At 38.5% G+C, this 18,347-nt stretch overlaps 1 protein-coding gene across 2 annotated transcripts; it reads right to left on the minus strand.

Annotated features, from left to right (window-relative positions):
* Positions 1-1,189: 1,189 nt before the first annotated feature.
* On the minus strand, positions 1,190-18,053 carry slc30a6 (solute carrier family 30 member 6). Of its 2 annotated transcripts, none has more exons than XM_027174530.2 (15): positions 17,832-18,053; positions 17,304-17,350; positions 15,170-15,256; positions 14,180-14,264; positions 9,001-9,043; positions 8,378-8,443; positions 8,093-8,173; positions 7,538-7,573; positions 7,000-7,094; positions 6,388-6,436; positions 4,055-4,174; positions 3,545-3,647; positions 3,381-3,428; positions 3,200-3,268; positions 1,190-2,489 (listed from the first exon to the last, which is right to left on the minus strand). In XM_027174530.2, the coding sequence occupies exons 1-15, from the start codon at positions 18,013-18,015 to the stop codon at positions 1,965-1,967; spliced, it is 1,638 nt and encodes a 545-aa protein (XP_027030331.2). In that variant the 5' UTR covers positions 18,016-18,053; the 3' UTR covers positions 1,190-1,964. The 2 variants fall into 2 exon arrangements, with proteins under 2 accessions (XP_027030331.2, XP_027030332.1); XM_027174531.2 differs by having other exon boundaries at positions 17,770-17,859.
* Positions 18,054-18,347: the final 294 nt, after the last annotated feature.

Consider the following 18,347-nt stretch of genomic DNA (forward strand, 5'->3'; position numbering starts at 1 on the left):
ACATATTGTCTAGAAACAAGATCCTGTAGATCACAATATGTTTGACTGCTTATTTGGTTGGCTGTATATTCTATAAATTGTGCCATCTTTGTGACTCAGTTTAAAATCAAAGCTCATCAGACCAGGCTATGCTTTTCAGATTTAAACAAACCTTTTTTTTTTTTGGAGATCCTGTGCCTACTGAAGCCTCAGCCTTCTGTTCCTGGCTGACAGATGTGGAACCTGATGTGGTCTTCAGCTGTTGTAGCTCCTCACCTTTTGCAGCTCCTCCACCTCAGGGTTTGTTGTATTGTGCAATTGAATATGGTTTTCTGCTCACCACAATTATACAGCGTGACTATAAGATTCTGTATTCTGTCAGCTTGGACCAGTCTCTCTAATCAACAAGGCTTTTCTTACAGCAGAAAGGCCATTCATGGGATTATTATAATTTTTTTTTTTTTTACACCATTCTGAGTAAAGAATCTCTAGAAACTGCTGTGTGTGAAGACTCCCAGGAGATCAGCAGTTAGATTTAAAAAATACTTACACCAGTTCATTTGGTGATAACAACTGTTGCATGGACAAAACCACTAAGAACCAATTTTCCCCTATTCTGATGGTTATTATGAACATTACCCAAAGCTGCTGGCCTGCAATCTGTATAATTTTATGCACTGCACTGTTGCAAACACAGAAGAAATCAAATTGCTAGACTGTGATTATGTTTTCAATCCACACTTACCAATTAGGGGGATACTTCTAATGATTCATTAGACATTAGCCTATTAAATAAGTGAGGGATGATAGCATTTTCACCATTAGTTGTTTTCATTATTAATGTTGTCCTGCACCACTAAAATGTAGAATTCAGAGTCATGTTGGAAAAAAGCCTACATCATTTACATGTAAGAGCACTTGGCAGATGTCCTTATCCAGAGGGACGTACAAAATTTAGATACATAAAAACAAACAGGGAAAATAAGAGCTGTTTCAGGAAGATGTAGGTCTTAGCTCATCGTTTAAAGAGTGCTAGTGACTTAGCTGTTCGGACATCTAGTGGAAGTTCATTCCACCACCTCGTTGCCAGAACCGAGTCTTGATGTATACCTACCTCTTACCCTGAGTGGCGGTAGGACCAGTAGAGTAGAGTAATGCTAAAAGATCAACATTCCTAGATACCCAAGTTAAAGCCACTTATAGACACAAATCTTGCTTGCCAATCCTGGCCTGTATTTATCAGGGATATAACAACTTGATCAGAGTAGTTTAACTGCCACATTTACCCAACAAAAATAACATATATAAATGCGATTGTGTGATTTTCCATATTTTAACAGTTTTCTATGTTGTTAGCCTCAGTAATGTCAGAAAGTCTCCTCAGAACACCACACATTTTCTATATATCCAAATAAAATCACCTGCTTGGTTTAAAGCTAAATGCAAATTAAGTGAAATTGTTGATGTTATAGACAGCTGCTGCATCCTCTCTTAATTATATAGTCAACAACAATAATACCTACATGTTTTCCTTAAGTAGAAATATTTAATATATGTAGATGTTGCATTTTGGTCATTGACATACAATTACCAGTACTTAATATGAGTAATTGTTGTTTGCAGTTACTGGATAAAAGTGGATCTTGCAAACAGATGAAGAATCAATTACGTCTTTAAACACAAAACAGGTATAATGCTTATATTCAAGCATTCCTGGGCAGAATTCTGATCAAACACACAAACCCACACACAGAAGTCATTTTAACGCAAAAGTCGATTCAGCTCTTTTTTTTTACATGACCTTCCTACATCAATGTCATTGGGCAAAACTGAGTGTGATCTGTTTAATAGTACAAAAAACGTAATTAGAAAATTCTTTAAGGAGAAGACTGTTGGTCCTATTAATTAAATAGTCATAATAGTTACGTTCCTCTGCAGCTCAGCATGTTCTTAGTTGACGTTTTAGTCCAACTTGGACAGTACCATCAGTGTTTATACGCACTGCTCTGTGAAGGCAGCAGATTGCTTCCGTATATGTTTGGAGCTGCACTAAAAGAAGTCCTGTAGCTCTGAATGGAGGGAATTCTTGGTCCTGTCCCCAAACCCACACCCAGGCTGCTTCCTGGCTGGGCTAAACCCTGACTGAGCACCGTATTGTATGGAGAAGGTCCATATGCGAGGCCGATGTTATAAGGTCTTTGCTGATGAATATTTGGGAGTAAAACAGGTCGCACATTTCTTCCAGGTGTGTTAAAAGAGAACTCGGGTGGTGGGCTACTTGGTTTAGAGGGCGTAGAAGTCATTGGATCCAGTTCTTCCAGTTGCTTCCCGGATGCCATCGGCATGTCGGATAGATTGAGAGGGCCGGTGGACAAGGATGGACGTGTCCAATCGTCCTTGAAGATTTGTACAGTGAGTGTGGAGACAAGTGTGTGGAGACGACTGGTCACATGAGCCAGCACCATTTGCTCGTTGGCATCCCGCCGGATGCGCACGTGGACGGAGCCGGCCTATGTTTACGAGAAAGCAAAACAAAGGAAACACGATTACTTAAATAAACTCAAAGTTACAGAATTTTACAGTCACTGTAGTGAGGGCCTGTCTACATTCTCTGGTTTCTGAAGGTTTACACTACATTAAACAAAATAGTATTTGAAAGAGGATTCTTTTTTTTTTAACATGCAAAAGATCTGTCTGTATGGTTTAGACATTGATAAGGAAGGTCAGAGATGTATGGACAAACTAGCTTGATCTTTCAGGAAGTCTAACCCCTTCTTTACAACCAAAGTAAGCAGAAAAGCATCACAAAAAAACAACAAAGGTGGATGGGCTTCTAACAAAAAGGAACACATCAGGAATCAGAGTGTACAGTGGGCAGAGGTTCATAGATACTTGAAAGCTTATGAATAGAAAAATCTTCAGCTGTCTAGTTTTGGTGAGTCCCAGAGTGCCCACTGTACACGTAAAAAAACAAAAAGATATTCCACGAGTTAAAGTTAAAACCCTTCCACAAAATCAATCACAGGTTCAGCACACCAATCAGGAGTGATTCTTTTCCTATAACTTCTTACATTTCTTACAGAGAAATAAAAACAAAAAGACTTCCAATTTATAAACACTACCTGAAAAAAAGATTATAAGTTTATGCTACAGGAAAATAAAAAAAAAAAATTCAAAAAAAAAGAAAAACAAAAAGAATAAAACAAAACCAATATCGCACCAGAGAGCCAAAGCCTATAGTCCAGAAGTGTTCATTCCGAACTTCCAAAACTCCATCCAGGGTTGAAACCTGCAGGAAGAGTTACGCATTGTTAACAACGATCATGTTCCTGTATAAACATCTCGACCAGAAGTAGCATGATTTATTTAATCTTATAAACTACAACTGCAATGAAACTCACCTCTCTAAGCACTTTGTCAAGCTGTCCAATGACATGGGAAGGAGTGGTCTGTATAGAAAGTAAGAAACTTGACCAATAAATCGATTTCAATCGACATCAACAATGTTGTTATTTGATTATACCTAGATGGATGTTACTAATACAATTAAACAGTATTATGATACCTGGAGAAGAACCTTTCCACTGTACACACTCATGGGATACATGGTGCCAAAGGTCATGAGGGCGATTACTACGGCAGACGCAGTGTCCACTGCATTATAGTTGCTGCAAAAACAGAATTTGATGGGATTACTTAAGCATTATATTTAAAAAGCGGGATGATTTTTACAGTATGTAGTGTTTGTATAAGTTTACTGTGAACAGTACGTGGAAATCGAAGGTACACGGTGTCACAGAAGTGGAGCCTATTTTACAAACCAAATATGTGACCCATGTGGAGGTCTGTATTCAGCAGTGTGCTCACTATAACCTGGTTTCATTGATCCTAATCTGCATTTCATATACTGCCAGCTAATTTTTGTCTGAAGTTACCAAAAATAGAAAAAGATAAAACCCAGATTGTGATAAAAAAACAAACAAACAAAAAAAAACATTTTTTGTCATTAGGTCTAAAAGTAGTTCAGTTATATCTGGGTAAATGCTGTGTGAGAGAAATGCTTTAAAGCTCTTACTTAATCTCGATCAGCATGTAAGTGATTCCAAGAGCAAAAGCTCCAGCCAGGTTGATAAGGACAAAGGGATTCATCCGAGGCAATAAAACGCTGCTGAGTGCTGGGACGATCCCACAAAGACTGCAAACACCAAAACAGTGCAATGAACATAAATATCTTTACAGTGTTAAAACAAAACAACTTAAACTACAATTTGACTAGTCCTAGAATTTTACATTTACATCGATCACTGTAATATCTATACTGGAGGTAAATCCAGGGTTGTTCTGCTGCAGAAAACAAGCTCAAACCACTCAGAGCAACAAACATCTTAAAATATGTCTATAAAAATTTTGGATGTCCTAAAAGCCTCCATAGAAGAACGTATAGAAATCATTGCTGTTGGTGGATCAGGAAGCTGGTACAGGGTTGCATTTGAAGTATATTTAATTTTGAAATTTGTTTAAATAAAGTTACATTTTGCTAAAGAGAGTTCATTTCCAAATTTTCCCACTTGTGTGGAGAATTTTGGGACAACCTGTATAACAGCACTCAAACTTGGCAGCTGATAAACCAGAACAAAAATATGATTAAGGAAAACTCAATACTGGATTAACACCAGGGCAAGATAGTCAAAACAATTTCAGTCTAAACTCGGAACATGCTGTAAACCTGCAACTTGTTATATTTCACTATTAAAATAAATAAATCTGAAATTGAAGTGAATGAGGCACATTTCTTCTAATAATCAGATAATCTCACTGGTGCATTCATTTAATCCTAGTAGAAGCCATGCGTTGTGATTCCAAAACCTGCCACAAATTCTACTGTATAATCTCAGCTTCCTCTGTGATGGAAAACATGAGATTATAGCAAAACAAATAGTTGATAATATGTTACATAAAACCTCAATCCAATCAGTAAATCCACTCTAGTTAGCAGCGGTTTTTTACTTAGTAATCACTCAAGCTTTAAAAATGCGTATAATATTTATATTAAATAAAGAGACGTGATGTTTATTTCTCACCAGACGCTTGTTGTGCAGACGGTTAGAGCACCACACTAGATCTTTATATCATACTTCACAAAGATTTCATTTTAATCAATATACTTGTATACAATGTACTCCCCAGAAACGGTTTACAGACAGGTCTGATTGTTTCTTAGTGAGTAATTCAAATCAATTCAATTTGCACAGAGCTTTTTACAATAGACAATGCAGCTTTACAGAAATATATAAATTCAAAATAAAATTTTAAAATGTATAAAATTGATCCATAATGAGCAAGCCAGAGGTGGTGGTGAGGAAAAACTCCCAGAGATGAAATGAGAAAGAAACCTTTAGATGAACCAGATTCAAAAGAGAAGCCATCCTCATCTGGGTGACTCTGGATAGTGCAATGATAAATAACATCCCTTAGATGACTGTGTCGCATATGGTCAAAGATGTGCAATTACATAACCAAGAAATTCCTTCTGTTTTAACATCAAGTCAATTTTGTTGAAGCTACCGACTGATCGCTTTGTGTTAAACTGTTTGTATCGATTGTAGTCCAAAGCCTTCTTTATGGTTTCTAAGAGATACCACCCCACAGTGAGCTCATGTATCTTTAGGCTGTCCATGTGGAGCCATCCTCAGCAGCAAGTGAGGAGAACGCCAACGTAAAGAACGGCATTAGGATAGATCTCAATAAAATAATAATAATAATACGCTTTCATGAAACAAGACAAATAACACCTTTCTCTGTTGGTCTCAGATTGGATGTTGTGGTCTAGACTAGAGTTTTAATGCCGTGTAATTCAGAGTGGTCAAAACACCACGGTCTGAATTTAAAATACTAAACCCTACCTAAAGAAAACTTCATTCCATATTGCCAAACTATCCATTTAATGTCAACAGTTTAATTTTAAATATGTCTGTGTATCTTGGACAAAATGGTAGCAGCTTCAGGTTTGAGAATGCTGCCTTCATATTCATTATTTATAAATCCACTGGCTGAACAAGTCTTTTGGTCTCACAGTTGAACCATTTCTTTCCTACAAAGGAAAAATAATCTCAGACAGGCTCATACATGGGATCAGAGGACAAAAAGATTCCAGTGACCCCAGTAATTACACCAGCTGTGACCAGCATGACCTTCAGTTGTAGCTCTGCCCTTAAGGTCATAAGGGTAATTTTAGGAAACCTGAAGAGAGAAATGCTGTAGACCATTTGTACTCACTACATCCACACAAGAGATGCGAAAACATCTTCCCTAACATACAACTAGTCTCCAGAAGTCAAAGCCTTCCATTTGGGAGTTGAAAGATAAGGATCATTCACAGATGGATGACAAAGTGAAAAAGGATCTTACCTTTGGCTCAGGTCAGCTACATGTTCCTGAAGCCAACTGGTGCTGGCAGCTGTTGGAAAGAGAAGGAAAGACTGTAAAAGAAAAATCCAGATTCGGATCTCGTATTTGTGGGTGAGTGAGGTACCGGTAGCCGTGTCGTCACCTGATCAGGCCTGGGTAGAGTCTAATGCATCAAACCCCCAGCGTGAGATTCTCAGGCATATTCTCACAATACATGCAAATTATTATAAATTATTATAATTATATTAACAGTGTTTGATTGTTTATTGTTCATTGATTTTGATTCAATCGGTTAAGCAAATAAACAGAGAACTCATTAAGCAGGATGACGGAAAAAAACGTTTTCAAATGGCGGACGTCACTCTGTGGACAAGAACTGTTATAAGTGCCTTTTACATTAGCCCACAGTAAACATTTGAAGAAATCATCTACTTCTAAACTAGCTGAGTCACACCATGTCATTTACCTTCGACTAGGAAACAGCTAATACTAACTATGGTACGCTCTGTATTATCTGTACGCTCTCAAACTTATTACAGTTTTTTGATTATTTGGATTGACCTTTAGATTCAAGTTCTTGCCATGAAGAAAAATGCAATGAAAAAAGCCTACCCTCAGAAACGTAGGCAAAGGGCTTGTTCTTGATTGAAAGGAGAGTCAGCAGGTTGAAAAACAGAGCCACAAAGGTCCCGACTAAAAGGCGCCCTCTACAGGAAAGCAGCACAAATCAAATCAACAGTAAGTCAAACAACCAAGTGATGTCAGGTCAGGAAGGACTTATACTTAAACAGATTAGACATGACAGGTGGTCTATAGCATTAAAGCTTATCTAAAAGCATGACGAGATTGTTGAAAGTCTTAATAGAAATGGGCCAGAGAAGGCATTTTTCACTGGACCAGTGTAAGTATGCAATGTTTATGAGTTGAACCGACATTAGAAAGCGAGGACAGATGTAGACGTTAATCTTTTGTTTGGAGAAACATGGAATGACTAGCTGATAATCTCGTTTGTTGAGTGGAGAGGATTAACGCTCCCAGCAGGGACTCGGGTTAGTTGCTGTCTCCTGACACTGTTGTAGGATTAGGTGCTGTGTGCATGTACACATTTGGAAACACGAGTGTGTGTAAGTGGAAAGGAACGGAAGCTTACGTGTGCACCTCTGGCTGCTCCATAAAGCGCTCCACGCTGCAAAGATGACAACAATGAACATTACTCTACAAGAACCTTGTTGGTAAACAAACATGTATGTGTACTATATTACATTTATATTATAGGCAGCACTACTGCAATGAAAAGTTTATGGGGCAGGAAGATGTCCAAGCATCAAACAGGTAATGGGTATTCCATTATGCTCTGATAAACATTTAATAGATCTGATATGTCCGTAAGTCGTGACTCATTAATGTTGCCGTTTCTGCTCGGTTACTGTATATTAAGCTCATGACTTTCATATTCCATACAAAAGTCTAAAGGAGTGATCACTTTTGTCAAGTGGATAATGTAATGCTACTCACTATTTCATCGAGTTAGAATAATATCTGTGGTGAGCTTCAGAAAGCTCTCGAGCATAAACTAGGTTTAGACTAATACCATAGTACACAGGTAGAGTAGCTTGTAACAAACTAGGTTCAAGTCAATGAGACAGTTATGAAAATGTAATTTTAACTTTCAGAGCAGGGAGGAGTAGAGATGGAAATGACTCACCTTTCCTTCAGGATGAACAAAGCACCCAGCTGAGCCAGAACTGTAGAGGCAAACACTGCCAGGACCTCAAAGCGCTCGAAGCTGACAAAACATAAGATAGGGAAAGAAAAAAACAAAACATTTTAGCATTGCTCATGATCACGCTGGGCAAGAAAGCAAAGCAAGACTTTGCTATGGAAAAGCAGAAGTGTCAGTGTCTTTGGTTCAGTGTCACGCTAAAGATGTGATTGAGATCTTGTGGAATAAGAAAGCCTTAGACTAAAAAGAAATGAATCTTGCACTTACCCAAATGAAAAGGTCTGACTTGGCTTTTTCATAGTCACCCAGGAGCTTATGAGGCATGTTATCAAACTGGAATAGAACAGAACAGAATTAATAATAAAAAAATAAGCTATGGGAAACACTATAAGTACATAACTTTATTAGATGCCATCATTACATTATATGTATTATTAAGTTTTAAATCTGTATATTAAAAGAAAACTTTTGAAAATTTAATTTTAAAATTAATTTTATAAAATTAATGTAATTATTTTAAATAAAATAAATAATATTTTAAAGCATAAAAAAGTAGGGGTGCTGCCAAATTATTTGGGTTATACCAAGACTGTACATTGGTTTCTCGAAATGATATATTTTCAAAAACAGCATAAATGTGCATTGTCTGAATGTGTCCTTTAGGTTTAATTAAACTAATTAAAACCCTATTAAATTAGAAACTTAATAAGGATGGTGTTCGTGTGATCCATTCAGACTCTGAGCAGCATGGGTCAAAAAAAGGGCGGTGTATTACAATGCAAATAACTGAACATGGCTAAGCCTCCATTGCTGTCTTATTCTGCTGTTACTACTGGACTGAACTGCTGGAGTAGCTCTTTAGAAAGGTTGCGCATATTGTAGACACTTACCTGAAAAGATCAAAAATGGTGAGGTACGTGTAGGCTGTTAAAGCTGTAACAGAGCAAAAGAAGCTATAAATAAAGAGCATTCAATTGCACATAAGTAAAGAGATTCATTTGAATAAAGCTTGAGAAAGCCACGCTGCAGATGTCGTGCATGTTATGGACATGAAGGGGAAATTAAGACTCTTTGCAATTCAATACAAAATAAACATCATGGAAAGGACGCACAATATGAATAAAGGTCTGCGATATATATTACATATCAAACACCAGTGAAGCCTTAATGTGACAGTAAAAAGTCGGTTGGTATTAGTTGTCTGTCTGTTGGATTGTACGATTAAAAAAAAACAACACACCATCAAATGGAACATTGTGTTGTTACTGGGTTCGTAGGCACAACTGCAAAACGCTGAAAGGAAGAAAAATACAAGCGACACTGTATAGTGATAGACAGCCAAATCCCTGGTGGAGGGGAACCAAACCCTTGTAGCATATTGTGAGCAGATTAAGGTCACTTGTGTATGTTTACAGACCCAATCAATGCATATGAAAGGAGGAGAAGCAGTGGTGGAAAACGGAGCCGGAGCAGAGAGATTAATATTTAATAAGTGTCTGCAGGGCCTGAGCACCAAAACATGTCAAATTGCCCACTGCTAGCTGCCCTCCTTCCTCTTCCTCCCCTGTGGGATTGTGAGGTCCATTAACACAGCATCAAGCATTGCTTGGTTATTCAAAACAAAAGCGTAAAGTTAAGAATGCACAGTCGTGGTGATTGCATTCGCCTTCTGCTGTGCGGTCGCAGGACAGCTCGGAAACCCGGTATTTTCGATAAGAGAGTGAAAATTTGCAAACTGCAGCGCTCGGCTGTCATTGAGCTCGGGTGTCTGTTGACGCGGCATGTTGAAATAGCGATATATCAGGCCAGATGTAAACCAAAAGCCTTATTGATCGACTACAATGTAACACCTGGTGAGGGAAACAGGAGAATGTGGAAGGACGCGAGCCCTGCTGACATGAGCTTCTTTGGGAGTAAACTGAGACGGCGCTGCTGGTAGAGCCGAGGCGAAAGCATGGCATGGACAAACGCTGTCCATGTGAACAACAGACACAAGAGACTGGGCATAATATTGTCAACAAATTGGATTCCGTTGACCGAGCCTTAATTACAACTTTTTATTCGCACCATATAAATGTCAAGAATAAACCACATCAGGTCAACATAGGAACGAAGATAGCACTCAATGAAAAATACAAACTTGTTGACATGAATAATCAAATATTTAATAAAGCAATCCGGTCTTTAACCAGATACAGATATTTATGGTAAATATTCTCTCCTAAGTGAAGAGCAGATAGTAAATGTAGCTTGTTCAGCGTTCAGTGACTTGACAAATGGTGAGGACTTCTTTGAAATTGTAGGCAGGGAGTGGTTTTAAAGAATAATTAATAGGTCTGTGTAAGGCAAGGCCACAGACGGAGGAAGGAATACAAGACGTTAAGTAGTCTGTAATGAATAGAAGAGTTCAGACACGTCTCACAGGAGCTTATATTGATGTTTCATTGCTTTAAGGGCTTCCACAAGAACATTTATTTAAGAACCACAACATCTGAGTGAGAAAAACACTGATGTTTAACTGGTATTAATAATAAAGAAGATCGCTTTGCAAAAGCAAAACATTCATGAGGTGCTGAAATTGGAGCTGTATTATAAATAACAGAGTAAAATATTTTTATATTTCACTCTGGCTTAAGATCTCATTGTGGCCAGTTGTCTCTTTCCTCCTATCAGTTATAAGCAGAGGACAACAATGCAACAGAGAAAAACACAAACAAAGGAAATGACTCAAACAATAGCTAATTAAGTGACAATCATACTAAGAATCTGGAAATAAACCAAAAGATGTCAAATTATTTGTGAAGTGAAGATAGGATATGGTTAAGGGTGAAAAATGAAATGAAGGTAGGGAGTATAAGACGACTACAGTAAAAAAAACAAACACGTTTCTTGGTCAGCTGGAAAGCAGACATTTGACCGTTGGTGACCTACTAATCTGACTACCCCCCCTTACACCCATCACACGCACACACCCATCACACACACCCATCACACACACCCATCACACACACCCATCACACACACCCATCACACCCCCCCCCCATCACACACACATGCACACCCATCACACACACACACACACACACCCCCATCACACCCCATTACACAACCACCCATCCCACCCCATCACACACCCACCACACACCCCATCACACCCCCCTCAATCACACCCCCACCACACCCATTCCATACACAACCCAATCACACACACCCACCATCACACCCACACCCACCATCACACACACCCACACCCACCATCACACACACCCATCACACACCCAACCAGCACACACAACACACCAGCACACAACACACCCATCACCACCCAGCACACACACACCCCCATCAACACACAGCACACAATCCCACCCCACCCACCCAACCCACACCCCACCAGCACACAACACACACACCCACACCCACCAGCACACCACACACACCCACCCACCAGCCCACATCACACACACACACCCACCAGTCACACACACACCCACACAGCACCCACCAGCATCACACACACACCACACCCCCCAGCCATCACACACACACACACACCCACCATCACACACACACACCCACCATCACACACACACACCCACCATCACACACACACACCCACCATCACACACACACACCCACACCCACCATCACACACACACACCCACACCCACCATCACACACACACACCCACACCCACCATCACACACACACACCCACACCCACCATCACACACACACACCCACACCCACCATCACACACACACACCCACACCCACCATCACACCCCAATGACTTGCTCTTGATAGACAATCTAAGTGAAGAATCAGTCCTACACACAATGTAAAAGACAGGATGCCATCCATAAAGCAAGTTTACTAAAATAACCCACAGTAAAAATGACAATACTGGTCATCGCTTTTCTAAAGCAGAAAAAGAACACACAGTCTCTTCCCATTTTTGTCTCGAAGCACCTAGTCCACTTCAATTTGAGACATTGTGCCACATCGATCTAGCTAAAAGAAGTGTCGACAAAAGAAGAATGTGCGTATTGGATTAAAGTGTGTACATTTTCGACAGCTGGTAACGCGATCCAGTCTTCCGATGCAGAATTTGACCTCGGCGAGCTGACTGAAGCAAGCGCCGTCCTGTAGACTCATCTGTTTTACATTTTAGAGCTTTCTGTGGGACGTGAAGATTGCTTACATGCTCAAACAAATGGAGATGGACACACAAAGACAAATGTGTGGGGCATCAAGTTGCCAAAACCATCATAAAATAAAGAGTGACAAAAAATTATTGCTGAAAAAATTAAAATGGGGAAAACAATGAGATCTTAAGCTGTTCTGTAGAAAATATCTTTGAAGATACTTTCAATCACGAAAGAAATTTTGTGATTGTGCTATATCTAATGTATCTATTCATACTAATCAGCTAGACAATTCACTCAATCCTTACGCTTTCCTGTTTTTACAGCTTCCAACACCTCAACTTTGAGAACGGTCTGTTCACTTGCTGCCTAACTCCACTTCTTTACAGGTACCATTGTAAAAGAATAATCAATGTTACCCATCAGTGGCTTTCTATATATATTTCTATATCTAATCTATATAATCATAAGAAAGAAAAATTACCCCCTCTTTAATTCTAGGTTTAATTTATCAGGCCTTAAATTATTTCTAGAAACAACCTCAGGTGACAGCAAAAACTTAGACTTGTTTGTGTCTTGCAAGACCAAATTTGAGCACATATTAGCTGCTGGATAGATGGCTTCCTATTGTCTCAAGAATATTCTGGTATAACGTAGAGGCCATTGTCTGTCTCGATGCCTGCAAGTTTTTATGATTCCCTGGCTGCACAACAAGCCCAGATCCTTACCCCTGCACTACCGTACATGTTGTTATGAGGCGTTTGTGATGTGCTGTTTTCAGTTTTCGCCGAACCTTGGTCTTATCGGTGTGACGGATTTTGTTCCTGAACTTTTGTGGTTCCTTTAGATGTTGGAAAGAAGAGGATTTTTCCTCATCACCCTTCCATGAAAGCCATACATGGCTCTTTTTTCATTGTGCCATCATGAACTTCACCATTTGATATGTTTACAAATGACTCCAGCTCTTGTGGCTTCCTTTATCTCTCTTAGCGCGCACCTGACCTTGGCCTAAACTTGCTGGAAAGACAAGGGAATTTTCTAGAATGTTCTCCATTCTCCCATGCCTACTGTAATGTACAGTGTTTTACACCCTAGAACTTTTTATTCCTTCTACCACTCTGTATAAATTCTATAGACCTTTGTGTGTGAAAGTCTCAGATTAGTAGTTTCTAACAAACCCATATGACATTAAAAACATCAGAGTGGAAGAAAAACGTGATCTTAGACTAGGACTATTGCATGGATGTTAATGTGAACGTTACCTGAAGCTCTTCACCCGTACCTGTTGTTTACTGTACGTACTGCGCTGCTGCTACGTGACTGACTACAGTTTTGCCTTAAAAAAAATATCTGTGAGTGAGCGTTTGTATATCTTTTAGAGGGTGCGGCAGATTCGGTCTCGATCCCTGCTGCTACAACTCGAGCAAGCATGCAAGAAACAAAATCTTCCTCTCAATGCCATAAATATTAGCGTTTCATTTCGGTGTGGATAAACACCATATGTGAAGTGTACCAACACACTCTTGTCCTCTGGATCTTTTGTCCTTTGTCTGCAGGAAGAAGTGCAGATCGGTCTGCTTGGTATTGACGTCGAGATCGGCTTTCACTTCTCTGCTCAATACACGTTTCCTGTGTACAGTGCAGTGGTGGCAGTTTCTGCCGTCTGTCTATATTTTTTCACTTTTCCCCTCACACACACGGTCACCTGATACCTAATATGTTTATGTATACATTCACATAACACGTACACACAGAAATATATGTATAACTGTATAAGTTTACAATCAACTGAAAATGTTTTTCTTCTGAAGTTCCTCAACAACCCTCCCCACATTGTGCTGTCCTGTGTTAGATGCTATATTATATATTTATATAACATATATATGCTTTTCTATAATCATCTAAAAGCAGCGGTGTACTTACCCATACTGTTTGTGGAGTTGCACCACATCAGCAGAGAAGCTGTGCAGACTACATTCAGCAGCCCGAACAGTAAAATCCTCCATGACTGCAACACATTTAAACACATGCCATTCCATGTATTACAAGGTTGCATATCCCCTTTATGCATAACTCAGAGTGATACTCGATGATATTAATCTTGTCTCGGGAAACATCAAGCATGCAAGCAACAGAGTCAAACACGTACATTAAACCCTGCATAAATTAACAATGCCAAAGGGCCTGTGAAAAAAAAAAACTGTCAGAATAATTATTTCATAAATTATATAATACAGTAGTGGAACCTGTACAGATTTATCCCTGATATGTCAACCTGGAGTCTCACATTAAAAAGCGTGACCAGAGAAACAAAGGGTACTATCACCTTGGTGTATGTATGTTATGTACCTGTGTTGATAAAGAGAAAAAGACAGAAGCAAAGCCACTTTCAAATACTTGATGGTCAAACAGACTCAACTGTATACCAGCAACTCACAATACCATCATTGGTCTCTTCAAGCCAATAAAAAAAACAAAAAACACCTCCAGGTACAATGTGTTTAGAAAAAGAATTCATATTCAATATATTTTACTGAATTACTTCAGTGAAAATGTTTAACTAAGTAGCTTTCCAAAGACGTAACTAATAAAGTACCCATCCTTGATCCCAAACACAGACCTCATATTGATCTCTGCTGGCTTGTTAAAGTATAATGTGTAATCCTATCCTGCTTGGTTTGTAAAGCAGAGCACTTATAACGAACAGAACTGGATTACAGCCCAATTCTGACACCCCATGACTACATCCGCTGCAGTTACAGTGATTTAGACAAGTAACCTTATGACTTTCAGGGGAAATAAAAAAAAAAAGAAAGAAAGTTACATTTAAAAAAAAAATAAAAAAGATTAGCATTTGATCTTAAACCACAACTTTCAGTTTATACCCAAACTAAAAACACTGAAATCACTCACCCGTCTCTCTGAAGTGACCAGGTTAAACTCCTGGATGAACTTGCTAAAGATGGACTTGTGTGACTTGCGGAAAGGATGAATGGTGCCCTTTAGGAGTGAACAAAAAAACAACAACAACCAAAACGTTATAGTTTTAAATAAACTTCCTGATACTCATTAGTATTATTTTTTATTTAATTCAAAATAGCTATGAAACATTTACATTAAGATTTTAATATTCAGTACTGAAGATCTTTAAGTGTGTCTACATTCTGGCAAACTTTACAGATAACGTTGCGTGTGGCTCGTTCTGTTTCTTCCTCAACATTATGCCTATTTCCAAACCCTGTTCATGTCACATCAGCGGTGACGTGACTGCAAAAAGAGGAGTCTGGTTTCCATTTATTTTCAATGAGACCTTGTCATTTCTGGTGTTAGGTAACATGACAGTTTGTGTTGCCTGGTCGGTGGAGTAAGTGATATGATGGTTTCGATCAATTCAATTTTATTTGTATAATGACTTTACCGATAGACGTAGTCACAAAGCAGCATGTAGAAATGTGAAATTTACTCCTAATTACCAAAGCAGGGGCTAAAACGTCCTGAGATGTTTGGAAGATAAATGCTTGAGAGGACCCAGACTCAAAAGGGAACACAACCTTACCTGGGTGAAACTGGACAATAAAATTTAAACCATTTCCCTTCAAATGATTCTGTATTATTGATTCCAATGGGCCATTTTGTGGAAACAGAAAGTACCGACAAAAAACGATGGTGGTAAGTTTCTTCCTATTGTTGTTTGTGTGTATATCACATTAGTGGAACCAGGGCAGACAACAGATAAAGTAAAATGACCACCAGTAAAATTCCTAAAGGTAGGAATACATTTTAGTTACTGAACTGACATCAGTGAGAGCGGGATGAAGCTTTTGTGCCTACTGTATTGAACAAACATCTTTCAAATAATGGAATACTTGATGGTTTACAACATTTTTCACATTTCACACATCACTGTTAACATTATTTTAAGTTCCTAACAATATAATAAATACTAAAAAGCAGACGAGAGATCACAGACGAGATACAATCGTGTCCTAAAGGCTCTGAAAGACCACATTCAATTATATATACATATATACACTGTATAATCAGAGATAACTCTTTGTACGAGAGAGATGTTAATTGTACTCGAGTTGTGTTATTTTAAAGGGTTATGATATTCTGTCCTTATGGATTACAACAAAAATAAGCTGGAGCATGATATTTTCAACTGGAGCATGATATTTTCCGGAAATGGGCAGTGAATTTAGCCACTGATAGTAAAAGTGCTCGTACGTTGTTGGAGTATTGTCGACTTAAAACAAACCTTCTCAAAATTGTCACTAAACCTACTTTATACCAGAACAAACACTGATACAACACTTCAGCGGCCAGTAGAGTTATAAGTGTTACAGTTAGTTACATGCGTGACAGGACAGATACCTCAACCGTGAACTTTTAAAAAGTGCAGATTCTAATGCATTTCTGTCTATTACAGTCAAGCTATTCTTTTATCATTTTAATTCAGTCACGTCCATAATTCAAAAACCTGAGAAAAAAGTGCATCAACCTTATAAGTCATACTACAACAACCTGTTTGCGTGTGTGTGGGATGAATGGCGTTAAATCCCTTTGGCTCCTGGTATATTTGTAAATTGACCACGTCACAGCTACGAAATGACTTAAAGAGAAAGTCTTGTCGATCACAAGTAAAAGAAACAATCTATTTTTGTCCAAACAGTACTGCACAGTTTTTCACATCCCATCACGGTCATTGAACTTATTTTAAGTTCCTAACAACGTAATAAATACTAAATACTGAAAAGAAGATGAGAGAGATTACAGACGAGATACAATCGCGTCCTAAAGGCTTAATATGTTTTTAGCTTAATTTTCAATACAGTTTTGAACAAATGTCAACATTCTATCTTCCTGACACATGATTTGGAGCTCCTGGAGATGACTTTAACTTCACCTGATCCAGCTTACACAACCAGTTTTACACGTTTTACAGAAAGTGGAAATTCTCTAAATACAGACACTCTGTCAGATCCAGATCAACTGAACTCAAGCAGTTTAACAGACACACAGACTGTAAAAAGGTGAAGAATTTTACCAGAACATATGTGTCTGCTTCTTGTTTCTTCCTGTGTACTGGTCTATCTGTAAACAAACACAAGAAACAAAGCTTTTAAGCAGAATAACACTCATACAGACGTATTACACTCATCACAGAGTAAAGACGTTATTATATAAACTATACAGTTTCACTTAGAAACACAAACACAGGTCATTAGACACTCAGTTAGCAACAAGCTAAGTCACTAAAACAGATCCGGTGACAACGTATAAAACAAAAAGCATGTTAATTGTTCATATTATACGGAACACCTTTTCACATATATTATTTTATGATGTTTAACTTCTGTAGTTATTGGGAAGATAACGTTCATAGCTTATTGTTTGAATTAGCTAAACGTTAGCAATGTAGCTAAGGCCGTATCTCAAACGGCGCCGTAATGAATACGAAGTGCACTAAAAAAGGCTACGAAGAACACCGTTTCGCACACTATGTAGGGCACCTAGATAGGGAGCAATACCGCCGTTTGGAATTCGTCCCACACAGAAGATGCTAATGAAATACCCGAATCCTTGAAGTTAATAACGTCCACTGAGACCATGTCAGGTTTATCTGCAGGTCCGGTTTTCCTCTCCGTTACGCCAGAAGGTACCACGTCCGGCTTAGGACCAAGTTTCCTCGGATAATAGTCGGAAACATGATGATACGGTAGTCCTGATGCAGACGTGGACATACCGTCCATCGCCATTTTGGAACGCCGCTTCTTCTAATGTTATGGCGTATTTGCGCCTCCTAGTGTTCGTGGAGGTTAAAGCTATAACAAATTATATAATAACAAATGAGCATAAAGTCTTTTTAATGAAGTAATAGCACATTAAATTAAAGTACTACAGCATTAAATCTTACAAGCATATGAAGAAGCCTATAATTCAATCAAAACGAACTTTATTTGTCACATACATACAGGGTACGATATGCAGTGAAATGCTTTAAATTTAATAATAAGTTATTAGTTATAGAAAAAATACTATGTCTAACAGTGTGTTGATGCCAATTAAAATATATTCAGATTTCAATAAC

This window comes from Tachysurus fulvidraco, chromosome 7 (assembly GCF_022655615.1).
Source record: "Tachysurus fulvidraco isolate hzauxx_2018 chromosome 7, HZAU_PFXX_2.0, whole genome shotgun sequence".
NCBI classification, from domain to species: Eukaryota; Metazoa; Chordata; class Actinopteri; order Siluriformes; family Bagridae; genus Tachysurus; species Tachysurus fulvidraco.

Bases quoted from the DNA above. Each gene is read 5' to 3' on its own strand.
- slc30a6 (XM_027174530.2), bottom strand. From the start codon at position 18,015: ATGGCGATGGACGGTATGTCCACGTCTGCATCAGGACTACCGTATCAT. The intron at 14,265-15,169 runs GTGAGTGATTTC...AATGTGTTGCAG, and splicing joins TGGTCACTTCAGAGAGACGG to TCATGGAGGATTTTACTGTT. The intron at 3,429-3,544 runs GTATCATAATAC...CTTTCTATACAG, and splicing joins GTGGAAAGGTTCTTCTCCAG to ACCACTCCTTCCCATGTCAT.